Source organism: Gallinula chloropus (genome assembly GCF_964237585.1).
Source record: "Gallinula chloropus genome assembly, chromosome: 23".
NCBI lineage: Eukaryota > Metazoa > Chordata > Aves > Gruiformes > Rallidae > Gallinula > Gallinula chloropus.
The window spans coordinates 915,536-934,408 of NC_140108.1; the positions used below are offsets into that span (position 1 = coordinate 915,536).

Here is an 18,873-nt window from a genome sequence, read left to right on the forward strand (position 1 = left end):
AGGAAAAGGCAAAACCTGGATCAAGAGTGGTCAAACCAAGTGCCTGAGACCAATCAACAGCTCTGGCCTTAGGCAGGCTCCTCTAATTTTCTGGCTAGCAAGATGTTTTCCAGCTCCCCAGGCTTGATATGCATGTGAGAAGCCAAATGGCAAGTCTTGGGCCTTGTGGGGTCCAAGCAGAATGCGTGTGCAGGCTTGGCAGTGGGGCAGGGTGGGCAGGGGCATCAGATGGTCTGATAGTGCTGCCTCAGTCTTGCCTGCAGGAACTCGTGGGTCAGGTTGTGCCGAGTGATTATCCCAACAATCTTAAAGAGGAAGAAAAGAGGAGAAAGAGATACAAGTCAGTATCACAGGTGTGCCACTAGGATGTGCGTGGTAGAGCTGCTGTTCTTTACAACCCCCAAGGAGGAGGGAAGCTACAAGCAGTTCTTGATAAATGCTGGAAAATAATAGATTCAAATTCAAATCTCACCAAAATAACAGCCCTCCTTCTCCTAGCACTTATCTACAAGCAAGACACTGCTTTAACTACACCCAGACAGCTTAACTGCTGTGGCACAGCATTAGTACCCCCTGGCTAGGAAGGGAAAACCTGTCCACATTAGTACAGAAATCTAACTGAATCCTTTGAAAAGTGAAAACTTGAATTGGAAATAATAAAGTTGTCTCTTATGGCTTCATCAAAGCTATTTCTGGTATGCCACATAACATGACTGCAGATAGCTCCTATCAGATACAGTCAGCTCTAAAGACCAAACCAGAGAAACAGTAAAGGCCAGCTGAGTGGTGACTGCACACTGACCAGCACTAGCTGGCACATCACAAAAGGGAACCTCTCCCAGCCTGCTGGGGAAACAGTCAAATCTCCCATTTCAGCTGAGGAGACACGTCAGGGGTTCATATGCATTGCAAGAGTTTAGAACCAGGCTGCTCTCCAGTATTTTAAGAGCATCTTGCACTAAACATGGAACGAATCACCCCTGGTTTTCAACCAGCAGGCTTTGCAGAGTAGCTATTAGGAACCCCAGAGGGTTCTAATAGAACCCCAGAGTGCCCAGAGGCGCTGCTGTCTCACAGGGACGGACCAATTCGGCCTTAACGCAGTCTCTCGTTACGTTTATAGGGAGTTACTGACACCTACTGACTGGTCCTGAGCATTGTAGACAGCAAAGACAAGTATGGTGAATTGAGCACCAACCAGACTCCTTTATTTTGCTGCTCCGTTGAGTAGGAACAGAATGCAAGTTCCCTTCCAGCAAAAAAAACCCCAACCTTCCTTCCCCAACAAACAGGAACGTCTGCTCTTGGCCTTGACTAAAGCTGTTAAAGAGGAAGCCAGCTTAGTGGCCTCTGATGAGTTCAAGGTACAAGGTACAAGACAGTCAGAGCTTCCACATGCTGCCAGCCTGAGACAGGGGAGAGACTGTGTCCTGCCCCTTGCAGGGAAAGCAGGAAGCTGACACAAAAAATGGTACCAAAATCACAGTACCCAACAATGCTTCAGGGCCTTAAGAAGCATTTCTGATCACTTGAAAACATTCCTGCCTGCTGTCACTCCCAAAGGTGGAAAGCACTGAGAAACACACAGCAGCTTCCCTCACTCAGCCAAGACAAAGCAGGTGAGGACTCACCTCTCCAACCGCATTCACAACAGGTAAGTGCCTGAGTCCCATTGTCCTGAACAGGTTGAAAACTTGTGACACGTGAGTGTTTGGAGAGACAGCAAAGGGTGATGGGTTCATGTATGGGGTGACATCCTGGGAAAGCAAAACAAGAGGCAGTTTCACTATCTCTGGGAAGTACTAACAAGCAATTCATACAAGTCCCCCAATGCACTGATCTCCGGATGGGGTGGTGGACTGTGGGCATCTTCTGTTTCTCCATGTGTATGAAATTATTTCAGGAACCTGAATTTGTCAGGTCTTTTGTACACTGTAACCCATGAATTTAAGAACCCTCTGCTGCAGGAAGCATCTGAGAAGGATAAATGCAGGTCCAGAAAAAGTATATTAAAGAATTTGGCCAACACAGCGACCTTCCTGTCACTAAGAGGATGACAGACCTGCCACTGACTGAGCTGCCAGCACACACAGCTCCACACAGACAGCAGCAGTTTTCCTGTCCAGTCTCACTCAGGGAGGAGTCTAATCCAGAAGGAAATTAAACTAGACAGGCAACATCTTATTTTGGAAGTAAAGCCCCTGTGTGTGACGTTACCCCACGGCAGGGATGAGGATGGACTTCCACATGCAGCCAAGGCTGACCGAACGCATGAGAAGAACAGAATGTTGGTCACTGCACCCAAGGGTGCATTTAAACATCCTCTCAGCCTTTTTTAAAGGCTTGGGGCAGTCCTAAACATCTGTCAGGAAACACTGTTATGCTGCAAGTGCATTTCTTACCACTATCATGCGAGGGTTCAGCAAGGTGAGGTCCAGGTCATGGATGTCTGGGTAGCGGGGGTAATCCTCTGACATCTCTGCATGGGACAGCCGGGGCTGACTCGCACTCTGCAAGTAACACAGATCACACTGAACTCCTGTGGCTCCATCCCAGGCAGCTCAGAGCTGCAAGCAGCACAGCAAGCAATGCTTCCAAGGGGCTCACTCAGAGCTCCATCCCACCCTATGCCCACAGGGCAAGCCCAGAGCTACCCAGGCTGCAGCTGCCACACCCCCAGACCTGCTCCCCAGCCTCGGACAGGTCCATGCTGAACACTGGAGGGCAGCAACAAACCAGCCTCGGGGAAGAACAGCCTCAAACAATCGCTCATCACAGAATCCCAGGGGTTGGAAGGGACCTGGAGAGCTCATGGGGTCCAACCCCCTGCCAAAGCAGCTCCCCAGCTCATACTGCACAGGGTGGCGTCCAGACGGGGCTGGAATCTCTCCAGAGATGGAGACTCCACACCCCCTGGGCAGCCTGTCCCAGGGCTCCCTCACCCTCACTGGGGAAAAGTTCTTCCCCATGTTGTTGTGGAACTCCCTGTGCTCCAACTTGCAGCCACTGCCCCTTGTCCTGTCCCCACAGACACTGAAAAGGGGCTGCCCATTTCCCCCTGCATCCCATCCTTCAGATAGTGATAAACATTAATCAGGTCCCCCCTTAGTCTTCTTCTCTCCAGGCTGAACAGCCCCAGCTCACTCAGCCTTTCCTCACAGGGGAGATGCTCCAGGGCCTTCATCATCTCCATAGCCCCTCTGGACTCTCTCCAGGAGATCCCTGTCTGTTTTATCCCAGGGAGCCCAGAACTGGCACAAACCAAAACACAGAGTGTACACTGCTGGTTGCTCTATTTGTACTTAGTATCTGCCCCCCTCACCCCCAATTCTCCAGTTATGGCAGGATTGCACCTTTATGCAAAAAGAAACGGTCTCATAGCTTATGTTTTAACCAGTAGCTGTTCTCTTCTCCTGTTGGTACTTAAACAAAAATGAATTTCTCTTCATTCTATCTGTCTGCAGGTTTTAAAACACAGATGCATTCCTTAAAATGTAAAAATAGGTAAGTCCTTTTGGACAGTCCATAAATATTGCTCCCAATCTTCTCAGCCAAGAGAAGAGGGATTTCTCTACTACAGTTCCTGATTAGGAAGACTCACCGACTGGCTCTCAGAGTAGCAAACACCCCTGACAAGGAGGGTGACAAGCTGGGAGCGCAGGATCAAGCCATGGAAGGTCAAAGGTCTGAAGCGTTCCTCCATGGTCCACTCTTCACTGGGAGACTGGTCAGGGTACAGGTTGGGGTAGGGGGTGTACCTGTGGTAGATTGAACATGTCAGAAGGTGAATAAACTTAAGGAGAAATGCATAACCTCCCTTCCAAAACAAGAGCAGCTAATTCAGCTCTTTGCAACCTTCTTCTGAAAGGAAATTTAACAAGTTGGGTAATGATGTGATGGTGTCCAAGTACTTGGTCACAAGTGGGAGCCCCACAACTGACTGAGGACACCTGACAAGTCACTCCTAAAACATGGATACTAGCCATGTTTCCTCTGCCACAGGAATGATGGGAACTGTATGAAGCATACCACCACACCTCAACCTATGGAAACACCCTGTTCCCATACATTTGGGCCTACCAGGATCTCACCTTCTCTCCAGCATCTGCTGCAGCAGATCCTCCTTCTCGGGCGGCTCCTCGGTGGCGATGTGCTCATCACACATGTTCCGCAGCTCACTGGACGGGTAGGACTTCATGGACTGGCTGCGCTTCCGCTGCTCCCCGGCTCGGGTCAGGATGCTGGATTTCTGGATACACCAAACAGTTCTCAGATGCCCATTAAGCAGCTCAACAGTCACCCAAGAGCGACTATGAGCTATCAGATCATAGCTCTGTGTCACTGGATGAGGTGTTTTCTGTTCTTACCAGTACTGACATTAGTCAGTACTGCTGCAGTACTGGTAAGAACAGAAAACAGGGCTGTGCTCTCCTTGGCCAGAGAACCTGGAGTTTAGGAACTCAGGCATCCTCAAGGACACCACAAGCACGTTCACTATTCACTCTGGCCTTACAGTTTACGTTTCCCAAGAGACTAAAGCATCTACCCCACTACCTGTCCTACAAACTAGAGAAGCAGTTAGGCACCTACTACTGGTCTCAATGGTTGTGTTCAGTACTTCAGTGCCAAATGCAAACTTTTTCCATGTCTATCCTAAACAGGTGACTTGGAACTCTTAACTTCTGCCTCTAGTGGACTCTGTCTACTCTTCTGCCTTCACCATGACCTGGAGAATTAAATGAAATCGAGTCTCTCAAACTCTGTATTGCAATAAGTGCTTCTGTCTGACCTGAATTCTGCACTGGCAGAAGCCCAGATACAAAAGAAAGGGCCTTCCACTTGCTCTCTACCCTTCAGCTTCTCCAACAAGCACCTCCTTACCTTGAATTTGATGTTGTTACTTATCAGCTGATTTCCCTTCATGAACTCCCTCTCGTTGCCCCGGTTCTCAGTCACGACAGGGAAGGCGTGATGGACAGTGGTCCGCAGGATGCTAACCAGGGACTGGATCCTGGTGTGTGGGTAGACATATGTCAAGTTGGGCTCCATGATATCACTGGCTCGTAGTCTGAGGAAAGAGAGATCCAAGATTGCTGAGTGCCTCTTTTGCTGGGCAAGCAGGGAAATAAACCATTCCCAAAATGAGATCCTGAAGGAGTGTGTTCAGTTCAGTTCTGCCAACTCCTTGTTCCTATGTGCTCACCTTCAGCACACTATTAGTGGCACAATTGATACATTTTTTTTAACATAACATTGCATCAATGATGCACTATAGGCAAGGAAAAAGGTTAGACACTACTGGGAAAAGACAACAGGTGGGAAGATAAAATTGGACAAGAAGCAAAGTCCAGTGGAACACCTCATAGGGTTCTTGCTTAATCTCACAAATGTGCCCCTCAGATCTCTACCCATCCAACCCTCCTCCTCCAGCACCTCTTTCCCACTGCAGGCCTGATGCACAACTCCCAGCTGCTCCTCTCAGAGCAGCCAGGTTCAATGGAGATGAGGCATCACCACCCCCTGGCATTACAGCACTCCTCACTGAGCAGGAACCCTCCTACAAATTCTAACCAACCCTGACAAGAGGGGCAGCCTTACTTATCCATTTCCACCTCGGTTTCCCACTCCAGAAGAGGGACTCCTCTCAAGTTCACATGAATGTCATAGATGCCTTTGTTGAAAAAGTCTCCTGTCCATTTGGCTACCTGCAAAGGGAAGGTCTACTGAGTTGCTGTTCCAAGTACAAGGCTCCTTGGCCTATCACAGCTCTGGAAGGAGCAGAGATCCAGGGCATTGGAGTGGTCTGCAAGAAGCCAGGACTAAGACCCTGCACTCACCATGAGGGTGATCATTATTGGGAGCCCATAGGTGATCTCATTGGTGGATTCAATTAGGATGACTGTCAGGCTAATCGTCATGCGAACTACTCCTCCCAGGAACGCTGCTGCCCCGATCAGCGCGAAGGTTCCCGAGTAGATGTGATCCAGGCCAATGTAGCTAGGGCAAAATACAGAGCCTGGAGATTAGAACAACCTGAGAGCTCAGTGTGCACCTGCAGCACGTCTCACACACCTACACACACTCAAGGCACCTTTTGAGGAGGTTGGCAACCAGGCGTCCGAAGGCAGCCCCGCAAAGCAATGATGGCACAAAGAGACCACTGGGCACAGAGATCCCGTATGTCCAGCAGGAGAGTAAGAAATAGAGAAGGAAGAACAAGGACAGTGTGACTGGGCTGAAAGTACCTGCAACACAAGAAGAATCGTGACAAAAGGGCACGGGTTGGTCAGACAAAGACAGTAGTCTTGCATCATCCACCCCTCACAGTTCACAGCAGGCTCATCTCACAACAGCTACTTAGTGTCCCAGAACAAACACACAAACAGACAATGGGTAAGTGAAAAAGAGAGGAAAAGCAGGCTTGCCTTCCCATGGAGGAGGCTTTTACCTGTGGTACTAACAGTGTCTCAGAGCCATGAAGGCCTGAAGATGCTCTTAGCCTTGTGGTTCTTATGGCAAGACTGTTTCAAGCAAGATGAAGCTCTGAAGCCTAGCTATGTGACAGGGTACTGCTCCCTAGCTACTCACCGTCCTGGTGGAAGAGCTGCAAGATAGCTGACTCCTGAGGGTTGAAGAAGAGCGTGGCCATGTCATTATAGGTTTCATTTGGGCAAAAAAATGTTTTGATGCTTGAATTCACGTCCTCTGACATACCCTAATGCAGGACACAGAAGACACAAACAGTTACAACTCACCCTCTCCTACGTTAGCCTTTGTGTAGGATGGGAGCAGCCCTCCTGTACAGGGCTGCCAGCCCACACTTTGGAAGTTCAGACAAAGCATCAACAGCAGGGATGGGGCCTGTAACACCAACGGGCTCTCTGATTCACAGCTTGAGCTGCTTTGCTAAAGTACGAAAGCACAAAGCCTCCATTATTACCCTAAGCTCCTGCAACCATCTGTAGGCTTTCACTGAAGCTCTGTTATGTGCTGTGTGCTGTCAAAAGCTCATTGTGTGCCTGTGCTTCTTTGGAGGACAAACAATATGATGCAAAACATAGAATCATAGAATGGAATCACAGAATGGTCTGGGTTGGGAGGGACCCCAAGGGTCACAGAGCTCCAACCCCCTGCCACAGGCAGGGACACCAACCTCCAGGCCTGGAGCTACACAAGGTTGCCCAGGGCCCCATCCAACCTGGCCTTGAACACCCCCAGGGATGGGGCACCCACCCCCTCTCTGGGCAGCCTGTTCCAGCCCTTCACCATTCTCTCTGCAAAGAACTTCCCCCTAATATCCAATTTAAACCTTATCTCCTTCAGCTTCACTCCATTCCCCTTGTCCTGCCAGTCTCTGCCCTCTAACAAGCCCATTCCCCACCTGTTCCTCTGCTCCCTTCAGGGACTGGGAGGCTGCAGTGAGGTCCCCCCACAGCCTTCTCTTCTCCAGGCTGAACCAGCCCAGCTCCCTCAGCCTCTCTCTGTAGGGGAGCTGCTCCAGCCCTCTGATCATCTCCATGGCCCTAACACATAATCTTCATGTAAGATCTCTCACCTGCAGGCTCAGAGTGTCGTTGCCACTGTGACTGGTGGAAGACATCTGTCGGCATTCCCCCAGAACCATGGAGGCTACAAAGACCACAACCGTGGTAGTCAGTGACACCAGCAGGCTCTCCAAGACCCTGCAAGCACACAAGAAACCACCTGCTGAAGCCACAATCAGCTCTGTAACCCAGTCCACACTCTGCACAAGACTCTGATAAGGTTGCAAGAAGCAGCAGTCACCACAGCTTAAACATCAGAAGCAGGGGACTCTGCAAGTCATGCTGAATTATGACTTAGGGATTACGTTAGCTCCCCTTTTTAACTGCCTGCCCCAAAAAGGAGCTATTTCTGCCCAGAGAACACTAGCAGTCATGTATAAAAAGCTACAGGGTCCAGTGATGAGGTTGTTCACATGGAAACAATGTTCTGTAGATCCTTACAGGGTAGAAGTCTAGACAGGACTGGAGTGGTTGATGCACAGTCTTTCATCTCTCTTTTCTTCTCTAACTGCTAAACACAGTTTGATTTGGGGTTTTTAGTTTTTTGTGGGTTTGTTTGGGGCTTCTTATTAAGGAATTGTCTGGAGCAAACCAACAGCTATTTTCCAGAATTACAGAATGGCAGCTCCTTCTCTAACTAGCACAGATACTAGCTCGGTTGAGAATTTAATTAACCAAGACAATTAAAAAAAAACAAAAGGTGGGATCAGTTATTCCTTCCACATCTGTTTGGATGAGACAAAAAACCCTACTGCATGGAGACAGGTTTGTCCAGCTCTATACAGACATTATAATAAAAAGCACTGTTCATAGCCCTTGTGAAGGGAGTTGCAGCTCTCTGTACCACCAGAGTAAGCATAAAACTGCAGAGGGACTGGAACATCTGGTTCCTGGTGTTCACTTTTATGTTCCAGGAGGTTTCGTTTGTGATTTCACAAACAACAGGTCTGGGATTTCCTCACTGGATCTCCTAGATTGATGCTTTGGCTTTGGAACACTGAGCAGAGAGCAGAAATCCTTGCAGAAACTCAAGAGAGCACACAGATACCTGACCAGCTTTGGCTTGGGATGCACGTTCCGCATGCGGTACTTGGCGAGTCTCTTGTTCAGGCAGTTGAAGGTGGCTCCAAGGAGGCCTCCCACAATGCCCATCAGAATGAAGAAGCCCAAGTCCACAGCTGTCCAGAGGTGGCATTTCTTATCAGACTCAGAGCACTATGTGCAGAAAAGCAGAGAAAAAGAATATTACAGCTATTAGAATAGTTGCTGCAGGTTCCTATCAATGTTTGTCTCCACAGCAGGAGACTTTAAGCAGCTATGACCAAAGGGAAACAATTCTGCTTTCAATGTCCTGCAGTCAAGCATCAACTGCCCTGCACTGAAATACAAGCATGTATCAAAAAAACACCCCAGAAACAGAGCCTGGAGAGAGTAGGGGAGATAAGAGCACTAAATCTTACCTTAAACTCCCCAAAGTTCAGCAGCCCAGGGAGCTGGAACGATCCCCAACTTCCAAACTGAATCCCAGAGCGGAAGAAGTTCAGGGTGAAGGTGGCAGCCATGGAACAGAAAAGCTGAGGAAGTGGGAGAAAAAAAAGAGAGGGAAGAACTAAACACTCCTAAAATCAAAGAATGTCAGCTCCTTCTTGAGGCTTATGCCTTGGGAAGGGAACTTCAGAGCCTTCTCAACCTTCAGGAAAATAAACCTCCTACTGAGGTTTAACACCCATTCCCTGCTGCAAAAGACAGCAGGGCTAGAATGGACTACACCATAATCATCTGGTTTGGTTTCCCACAGAAGAAGTTAGAAATTTCACTTAGGGATTTTTACAGAAACAGGTGGGTTTTTTTCTTGTCAAAGATTATATTTTGCAGTTACAAATCAATTACAAGGCACTAGCACAGCTTATTTAGAGTTGGAATCGAGGTCTTCATTGGCTCATAGAGTTGCTGTCTTGACAATTCCCCTGACTCCTTTTATCCCCACTGAAAACAAACACACTGAATCCTATCAACAGGACATTGGGCATAAGAAATGTAAAAACCATCATGAAATCCAATACATTTTTAAAGTACTGTCACCTTCATGAAGCAGGCACTGGAGGCAGAGAAATCAGCAACCTGAAGGCAGGTGGCATCACTGCAATACAGCTCCCCAGGGCAGAGAACAGCAAAAGAAACCCAGCACCTGCCCATTCTGCTCCCAAGGGACTGGGCTGCAAAGAACCCAGACACAGAGGCCCTTTCTCCCATGTACACAAATCTGCTGTCCACAGAGGTGCTCCCTAGTTCCAGGTAGTCTCTGCTCTTGATCTGGAGGAATTCTGGAGCACTGAGAGCAGGCAATCTCTCTCTGGCCAGGAGAGCTCAGGAGGTAACACAGGATAACCTGAATGCCCTCACAGACAATCCCTCCCAAAGGTCCAGCTCAAGGAAGAGACACACAGAAAGGGCAAGAGTGATTACTCACCACCTTCCATGTAAGTCCCTGATTCCAGAAGGAGGAACCTTCTTCCAAGCTGAAGAGTGTGCCCCCAATTGGGGCTCCAAAGGCAGCTGCAACCCCTGCAGCTGCTCCAGCAGATACAAAATCCCTTTTATCCCTGAAATGAAGAGAAAAAGAATCTCAGTTTAACTAAATCAAGCTCTAGATTCTGCATAGTAAGAGACCATTCCCATTTACAGATATATCCCAGGGATACAGGAGTGGCAACTGGGAGAAGTGCTGGCCATGGCAGGCAGCACCATTTATTCAGTAAATCATGGCAGCATCAGGCCTTTCCTCTAGAGCACCAACACAGAGCAAAACTTGGGCACTGCACAACTGAGGAACCATCCCATGCCATGGGGCTCCAGCATCACTTGAAAGAATCAGAGTAGGAAAGGCAATATTTCGTTCATATTCAGGAGAACCAACCTTTTCTAGAGTATATCCTCATCAGAACAGGTGAGTAACTGAGCTTGTTCCCAACAATGAAGACATTTAACCATTCAGATTCAAGGTTTTAACTAGGTAAAGCTTTGCTGAGTGTGACTTGCAAAGGAACATCAATGACCATGGGGAGCAGAGCAGCATGGAGAGTCAAGTCCTGGTGGGGTTGTGCTGCAGAATGAAGCTGCAGAACACTTGGGAAACTGAACACCCAATGGATTCATCCCAGTTGGCCACCCTTCTCCCAAAGAAGCCTGCTCACTCATCCTTCTCTCCTCTCCTCCACACCCTGAGCACAGTACCTGTCACTGCGGAAGTACGGGAAGTTAAACTGGATCTTCCTCAAAGTGATGCTCTGGAACTACAAACAAAGCAGAGACTGAGAAACAGAGGAGACAAAAACTTACTCCTTGTGGTATCTTACAAAGCAGTGATGTGAGCAGAGGTCAGAGAGACCCAGGCCAGCACTAACCTGTGGCAAACCTGCACCCACGACAGCACCACTGTGAATCATTGGACCCTCCTTCCCAACAAACAGACCTGGAAAAACAGGACTGATGAGGCAACACACTCTCCCTGCCCTTCTCCCTTGCTGACAATTCCAGGAGGGATTAGCTCACCACTCCCACACCAGGGTACAGTTCTCTGTGCCAAGCCTGAAGCCCCTCCCTCTTTTCTCAAGCTGAAGGAAGGTGCTGACCCCATCCCCTCACTCCTCCCTCCCCACAAATGTTTGTGAAAACTTGCACAGACTTGGGACTCCAAGTGGGTGGAACCATTCACAGACCCTGAACTCCCCAAGTTACTCTGCCCTGCTGCCTAGATCATAACCTCCTTCAGGCTGCTCTAGGCAACACCTTCCAGAGAATTCTCAGGACTGAGCCACCAAGAGACACTTCTGACCAGCCCACCCAGAAAAGTACCTGGTTTCCCAGCAGTCCTGATCATTCTATTTTCCATACTACATATGCATTCAGAGCTCATCACTCCGATCTTCTGTACTCTGTGTACCTCAGACACAGCATTTCCCCCCCTTCAGAGATTCTTTACTCCAACAAGATCAAGACACCACAGCCCTTCTTACCTCCTGCCACACTGAAGAGCACTCCCATGGCCTTGCACACCACAGTCTGCAGACGCACAACCCCTGGCACCTTCACCCCGTTGAGGTAGCATTTAATTTCAGGAATTCCTGACCCAGCTGCTACAGGCTGCAGAAAAGAACCACCAGTGCTGTGCTGCATTGATTTCAGAGCTGAGCAACACTCTCATCAGAGAGCACAGCAAGACTCTGCTGAGCTAAATCAATTAGTCCTGGGGAGCTAGTTTGAGGTCTTGGGGGAGAAAGTGCTTTTAGCAAGGACACTTCATACCCAGGACCCCAGCAGAGGAAAGGGGGGCTGTGCAAGGAACAGCAGCAGACCTAAGTCTTACTTGGATCAGAACCAGAAGACTGGCAAGAAAAACAAAGGTCAGGTTGAAGCCCAGCAGCTCCAGCAAGGACAAGGCAAGACAGCCTTTCTCAGTGCACTCCTCCACCGCTGCAGGAATGGTCAAGGAAAACAACAATGTTCCCACTAACACACATTCAGTAACATCTGGGGGTCCCATGGGCATCAGGAGCCAAGCCTGTGCTTCCTAATCCAGATGGGCAGCTGGCACAACCCATCAGGAAGCCAGGCCCCTTTTTCAGAGCTCATGACTGAGCTGCAAGGAAAGGAAACCACTCGTTCTTTCAGAGCTAAGCCTTTGCCTGTGTACATGGCACTGGAACCATTTCTTGGTTGCAAGGGCTGAAATCAAGTTGAAAACTTGATTAATCATCAACAACATGACTGTTGTCATGGGCAAACCAGCAAGAGAAAGTAAAAGGTCACTTGAGTCTGACAGGAACCTGCAGACTGGGTAAAAGATACAGCTTTGCACCACCCGGAACTTGAGCTGGGTAAAGAGCCGTACGAAGAAATCCACGAAGAGGCCCACCTGTGAGAAACAGCACACATCTGCCACCAGAAACTACTACACACAAGTAACAGCCCTCTAGCAAGTCCTACTAGAAGTACACACACATAGAATCATAGAATGGTCTGGGTTGGAAGGGACCCCAAGGATCACAGAGCTCCAACCCCCTGCCACAGGCAGGGACACCAACCTCCAGGCCTGGAGCTACACAAGGTTGCCCAGGGCCCCATCCAACCTGGCCTTGAACACCCCCAGGGATGGGGCACCCACCCCCTCTCTGGGCAGCCTGTTCCAGCCCCTCACCACTCTCTCTGCAAAGAACTTCCCCCTAATATCTCATCTCCCCCTTCCCTCCTCCAGCTTCACTCCATCCCCCTTGTCCTGCCAGTCTCTGCCCTTTAACAAGCTGATTCCCCTCCTGTTCCTCTGCTCCCTTCAGGGACTGGGAGGCTGCAGTGAGGTCCCCCCACAGCCTTCTCTTCTCCAGGCTGAACAAGCCCAGCTCCCTCAGCCTCTCTTCGTAGGGCAGGTGCTCCAGCCCTCTAATCATCCTTGTGGCTCCTCTGACCCCTCTCCACCAGTCCCACATCTTTCTTGTCCTGGGGCCCCAGCTCTGGACACAGGACTCCAGCTGGGGCCTCCCAAGGGCAGAGCAGAGAGGGACAATCCCCTCCCTGTCCCTGCTGCCACCCCTCTGCTGATGGAGCCCAGGATCCCATTGGCCTTCTGAGCTGCAAGAGCCACTGCTGGCTCATGTTATGTTTCTCATCCATCAGGACACCCAGGTCCTTTTCATCAGGGACATATGGGAGGACAGAGGATGCAGCAGACAAAAGCAGCTTTGTTCAAAGTAAAGTAACTTCAGATGCTCAGATTTCTGCCTCCTCTTTCTCACTGGGACAGATCCTTCCTAAAATTATTCCTGAAGAGATGGATCTCAGACTACTAAGCTGGCAGCATTTTTAACACACACAACATACTTCAGGGTACAGAAGAAAACTGGTGTTTAGCAGCAGCATTCAGTCAGCAAAGCCAAATTTCCAACTCTCTATAAAGCACACACAGCAAAGACAGTACTGCCAAACAAAATCCCCCCAGAATTCAGCTGTAAATTTGCACCCCTGTTTATTAAGTGCTCAGTTTTTTTTTTCCTGTATGTAGAGTTCAAGGATTGGCCAGAAGACTTTGCAAAGAAAGCCCAGCAAGATAAAAAAAGGCTTCCTAGAAAATAATCTAGCAGTAACATGCTGTAATTCCCAAAACACAGCTTCAGCTACTCCACAGCTCCCCACTTCATGGAAAGAAAAGAAGTTTCTTTACTCTTTCACCATTTAACTTCTAAATTATTCCTGCTTAGCCTCCTGAGTTTTGCTCATTGCCCAAACAGCATGACCCTTACCAGTCCTGTGCAGACTCCAATAGCAAAGACCATCACCCACTTCACTGCTTCGTATCTCTGAGCTTTCTGTTCAGGGAAAGGATGAAAATAAAAATCCAAGTCAAAGCAACATAGAAATGGGGGTCAGAAAAAAGCACCTTGGGGCTCTACAGTTCCATTACAGCTTGAGTGGTAAATGCACAGAAGATGGTGACAACAGCAAACTAAAAATAGGGAACTGGAAGTGTTGAGCATCTCACTTCAAAGCCAAGGATCAGAACAGATCCTGGGACCTATAATCTTCACACATATTTTTATTTAATAAACTAATAAACTGTGTGAATTAAAAAACCCAGAAAACTTCCCACAGTGGAGAGTACTCCCCCTGCCATGGGCAGGAACTTCTTTCACTAGCCCAGGTTGCCCAAAGCCCCACCCAACCTGGCCTTGAGCACAGCTTCTCTGGGCAACTTTCAGTGCTTCAGCTCTCAAGCTAATGAGGAAGAAAGAGCAAGGTCCTACCTTGTTGTCCATGCTCTCCAGAACTTCCAAGTATGGATCATTGATGCAGCGATCATAATCCAAGCTCTGAAAGAATGCCAAGAGGTTGGTTTAGAAGAACCATCTGCAACTGTGCAAAATACTACAGGTAGAAGACCTTGTTAAAGGTTAAAGAAGACATTGCTACCACCTCAGTGGGGTTTACACACAACAGTGGGAGAAGAAAATTCTCCTGGACAAAACTTCATTTAAGTATTTCCTGCAGAGACAGGAAAACCTGTTAAACTAAGTGAGTGGTTGTTTATATTAGAAACACTAACAAAATTGAATACTTCTACCACCCATAAAACCAAAGTAGACTAACAGAGTAAAATAAGCCTGACAGAGATTTTGTTCTGCTATTTGAAGAGGTGGTTTTTGGAAAGGAGCAGTGTTTTACTTGTATGCAGTTGAATCCAATGGAAATGTTTCATTAGGCTTGGGGTTTTTTTCAGATTTTTTCAGATTGGATTCTTACTGTGAATCAGAGCATGAGCTTGACCCTGAACCCTTACAGTCCTTAACTGCTCCCCCTACCCAGGGGGTGTGGAGTCTCCATCTCTGGAGAGGTTCCAGCCCCGTCTGGACGCCGCCCTGTGCAATATGAGCTGGGGAGCTGCTTTGGCAGGGGGTTGGACCCCATGAGCTCTCCAGGTCCCTTCCAACCCCTGGGATTCTGGGATTCCATGATTCTAAGAAGCCAAATTCACTGACCAAGCTGAGGTAGGGAACGAAACAGGCACACAACTGCTTATTAGAACTTGAATTTAAAGAAGACACACTGTTCAGATTTAGACTTTGCTTGAAGTGCCTCAAAGTAGACCATAGAGAGGGTAACATCAGATATTTAACCTTTCACAACAGCAGATAGGAATTTCTAGATAAACACCATCAATTCTTAAGCTTATCAGAGCAGTGACTAAAAAGCAACAGAAGAGTTACCCAGCTGTACTCACAACATACCACCAGCTCTACCTATGTCAGCTTCACCTCTTCAAGCCAAGCAGTAACAGGCTGAGCTGGTAACACCCATGCCGTCAGGAACTGCTCTAAATAGCCCAGGGCCACCAGACAGACATGCAAAAAGCAAAATCTCCTGGAAGAAGCAGGATCTGATAGAAGGGAAGATCTACGAGCCAGCATGCCAACAGAGACAGCAGCAAGGCAACAGTTACTACAGTCAACTGAGCTACAGTCAGGAGGAAACAAGAGCACCTGAACCTGTAAATCACACATTTAAAAAGTAGAACAATGCAGTCGACTCTGAGAATTCATTTTCTCAACAACAGCCTGACTTGAGCAGCAGATGTTCAAGCCCTACTCACAGGCCTTTAACCTAGAAATGCATAACCATGAGTTGCAGTTCTCTGCCAGCACAGGAACTCTTGGTTTGTCTGTCAATGCAACCTAATTAGCGATGGACATGGAGAACCTGCCTCATTACAACCTCAAACAGACCAAAACCTCTCTGCAGTTCTTTTCACAAGCCACCATCAGTTAACACCCCACCTCATAGTCTTTGCGTGGAAGGATCTCATCCTCCTCTTCATGAGTTTCTCCTAGGATAGTCTGCAAAACAAAGGTGGGAAAGGAAAACCATCAGGGGATGGAATGCATATGGATATGCTCATGAATGCTGGCAGCAAAGCCAACATTAGGGAAGCCCTGTGGCACATTCCTTCTGGACAGGAGCTCCCCACAGCACAATCAACCAGAGGGCTAAAGCCCCATCCCAGCTTTCTTCACAGCAGCGCCTCAGAGGGAAGCACAGGGCACGACACATGCACAGACAGCATCGTCCCACGCCAGGCAGCTAGAGAGGCCCCACCAGAGCCGCTGCAAGGGCTGCAGTACCCGTGAGGAGCAGCGCTACAGGCTGAGGCACTGGCTACAAGGGCTGGGGTGTCACACCCGGCCAGCGCAGGCCGCGGCACCGGCGACAGCGGTGGGGCTACCGGGGCAAGCCGAGACAAAAGAGCGGGAAAGGGCTGAGGCGCCGGGACCAGGCGCTGAGGGGCCGCCGGGCCGAGCACCGCCTGAGGGAGCGGGCGCCGAGAGGCCGCTGTGGCGAGCGCGGGCTGAGGGGCCGGGCCTTGAGGCGCCGCCGTGCCGAGCGCGGGGCGAGGGGCCGGGCCTTGAGGCGCCGCCGTGCCGAGCGCGGGGCGGGGTACCCCTCCCGAGGCACCGGGGGCGCAGGCACCGGGCCGGGCGCGGGCTGAGGCGGCAGCGCCTGGGGCGGAGGCGCCGGGCCCAGCGCCATAGCAACGCCCGACGCCCCCCGCTCCACAGGCGCTGCCCAGGGCCGGCGGCTCCAGGCCCGGTCTCAGCGCGCGGCCAGGAGGGACGAAGCCGGGGGGGGTGGGGGGGAGGCGCGCACGGGGCCGCGGCCGTACCAGCTCCTCGGGGGTGCGGCTCTCCCGCTCGCCGCAGCAGCGCGGGCAGCAGCAGCAGCACAGCCCGGCCCCGCACCCCGCCATCTTCCGCCGCCGCCGCCACCGCCCCTTCCCGGCCCCACCCGCCGCGCCGCGCGTGACCCCGCCGCCGCCGCTCGGCCCCGGCCCCGCCCCCTCCGCGCGACGCGGGGCAGCTGAGGCCGCGGCGCCATGTCGGAGAAGGGAAAGCGCGGGGCGCCACGTGACCCGCCCCGCCCCGCCCGCCCTTAAAGCGCCGCGGGATGGGGCCGCGCTCAGCGCCTGGCACCGGCGGCAGGTGAGCGGCGCCGCGGGAAGGGAGCGGGGAGCGGGCACCGGGCGTGCCCCCCGCGGCGGGCAGGGCAGGGCAGGGCAGGGCTGGGCTGGGCTGGGCTGGGCTGGGCGCCGCGGCCCCCTCTGCCCGCCCGCCCGCCGCTTCGGGCCGCCCCGCGACCCTGGCGGGTTCAGCTGAGGTGAAGGAGCGATCGGGCTCCGGCTTGATCGCCGCTCGGCCGCATAGCCGGGGCACCCCTCGGGCAGCAGCGGCCTCTCGGTGCTGCCGGGGGCCCGTCTCTCCCGGTATCACCCGGGCAGCGCCGGGCTGCCCCCGCGGCCGTGCCCCCCGATCCAGCCGCGGGCCCCGGCGGGTTGTCAGCCGGGGGCCAGGCCGGTCCCGTGCGGGTGTCCCGCCCCAGGGGAAGCGGCATCTCCGCAGCCGAGGTTAGACTGGCCGGTAGAACCGAGCCCGGCGGGGCGCGGAGCTCCCCGCGGCACGCCTGGGGCCTGGCAGCAGCTGAAAGCCCCCCGCGGCGAAGCGAAGCGGCAGCATCCCGCGGGCACGGCGGGAGCATCCTCGCTGCGCGGCAGCGCCCATGAGCTGGGCCACGGGCCCTGGCCCTGGGCTCTGCGGCGTGGCAGGGATGGAGGAGCAGGGAGCGGACCCAAGGGAGCTGATGGGTGTGTGAGATCACCTGGCTTTGCAACTGGCTGTGTTGTTTAGAAGGCTCTTTTTTTCTCTTTACAACAGCTGCGAGCTTCTGCCAGCAGATCTGTGATGCACCCGGTGGTAAGGACACTGTTCTGAATGTTTCAGTGGGGCCTTTCCCCTGCCTGCGCGGCTCTAGGTTGCCAGTGAGGTAAGGGCCTCTCCAGCAGCAGGTGTTGTCCTAGAGAGGCTTTTGTACGTAAACCCTTCCCTTGTGATGGGCACTGACTCTCAGCAGAGGTCCCTCCATCTGCCTGCAGCGCAGTGGCAGGCTGGGCAGCAAGAGATTGGGAGTTACCCACACCTCATTTTGTGCCACCAGCGTGGTCACCATCATCAGCTGTGGGATAATCCTCCCAGATTAGTGCCATGTGGATGTCAGCCCTTTGGGAGGGCTTGGCCGGGGCTCTTAGTGTGCACCCAGTTGCTTTGGCTTCTCCTGGCAGCAGGTCTGTGTTGGTGACTCTTGTCACAGCCGCTGTGTTGGCACACAGGAGATCCAAGACTCCCAGTTCAACACCTGCGCTTCTTCCTCACATCTCCTGCCAGCTGGAGCCATCCCCAGCTGGTAAAAGTAGCCTTTCTCCCAAAGGGTTTTGCTCGACTGGCAGCTCAGTGTAAACAGTAGAAGATGAATCCAGATTCTTTTTTGGGTGACCTAAGCCCACAGAACCTGTCATAAGGGCAAAGTGCAGACTGGCTCCTGCCACCGCTTCCCCCGGCGCGGGCCGCAACGTTACGTAACGCTCAGACACTCGCTGCTCCCCAGTGATGACTTTAAGGTTTGGCAGGAACATAAGCAAATAATGCAGAGCCAAATTTTGTGGTTGGTCTTGTCTAATTATCTGTAATCGTTATCTGGTGTTAAAGGCGTAGGGTGAATCGCTCTGGGGAGCTGAGCAGAGCTGGGCACCTGCTTGTATCACTGACTCACAGGGTGGTTTTTCCCCTTCTGGGAAGCCAGGCAAGCTCAGCTGGTGGTGGTGTGGGGCAGGGAGAAGGGAAGTGTCTCTGCTGACCTTGTTTCCAAGCAGCCAGAACCGCTGAGGGAAGGAGCATGAATAGCATAAAGGAAAGAGCTGGGTGTGGAGGCGACAGTTACCTGTGGAGATGGCTGTCTT

The 18,873-nt window shown here is 51.4% G+C and overlaps 1 protein-coding gene across 2 annotated transcripts; it reads right to left on the reverse strand.

Annotated features, from left to right (window-relative positions):
- Nucleotides 1–224: 224 nt before the first annotated feature.
- CLCN6 (chloride voltage-gated channel 6) lies at nucleotides 225–16,833 on the reverse strand (the record flags this gene model as incomplete). Of its 2 annotated transcripts, XM_084274740.1 has the most annotated exons (23): nucleotides 225–305; nucleotides 1,632–1,757; nucleotides 2,403–2,510; nucleotides 3,602–3,758; nucleotides 4,092–4,249; nucleotides 4,882–5,068; nucleotides 5,599–5,705; nucleotides 5,838–5,997; nucleotides 6,092–6,245; nucleotides 6,589–6,712; nucleotides 7,556–7,682; nucleotides 8,593–8,759; nucleotides 9,005–9,118; nucleotides 10,015–10,147; nucleotides 10,779–10,837; nucleotides 10,949–11,016; nucleotides 11,561–11,687; nucleotides 11,911–12,017; nucleotides 12,393–12,459; nucleotides 13,838–13,903; nucleotides 14,339–14,404; nucleotides 15,866–15,925; nucleotides 16,750–16,833. In XM_084274740.1, the coding sequence occupies 23 exons, from the start codon at nucleotides 16,831–16,833 to the stop codon at nucleotides 225–227; spliced, it is 2,607 nt and encodes an 868-aa protein (XP_084130866.1). The 2 variants fall into 2 exon arrangements, with proteins under 2 accessions (XP_084130866.1, XP_084130867.1); XM_084274741.1 differs by lacking the exon at nucleotides 14,339–14,404.
- Nucleotides 16,834–18,873: the final 2,040 nt, after the last annotated feature.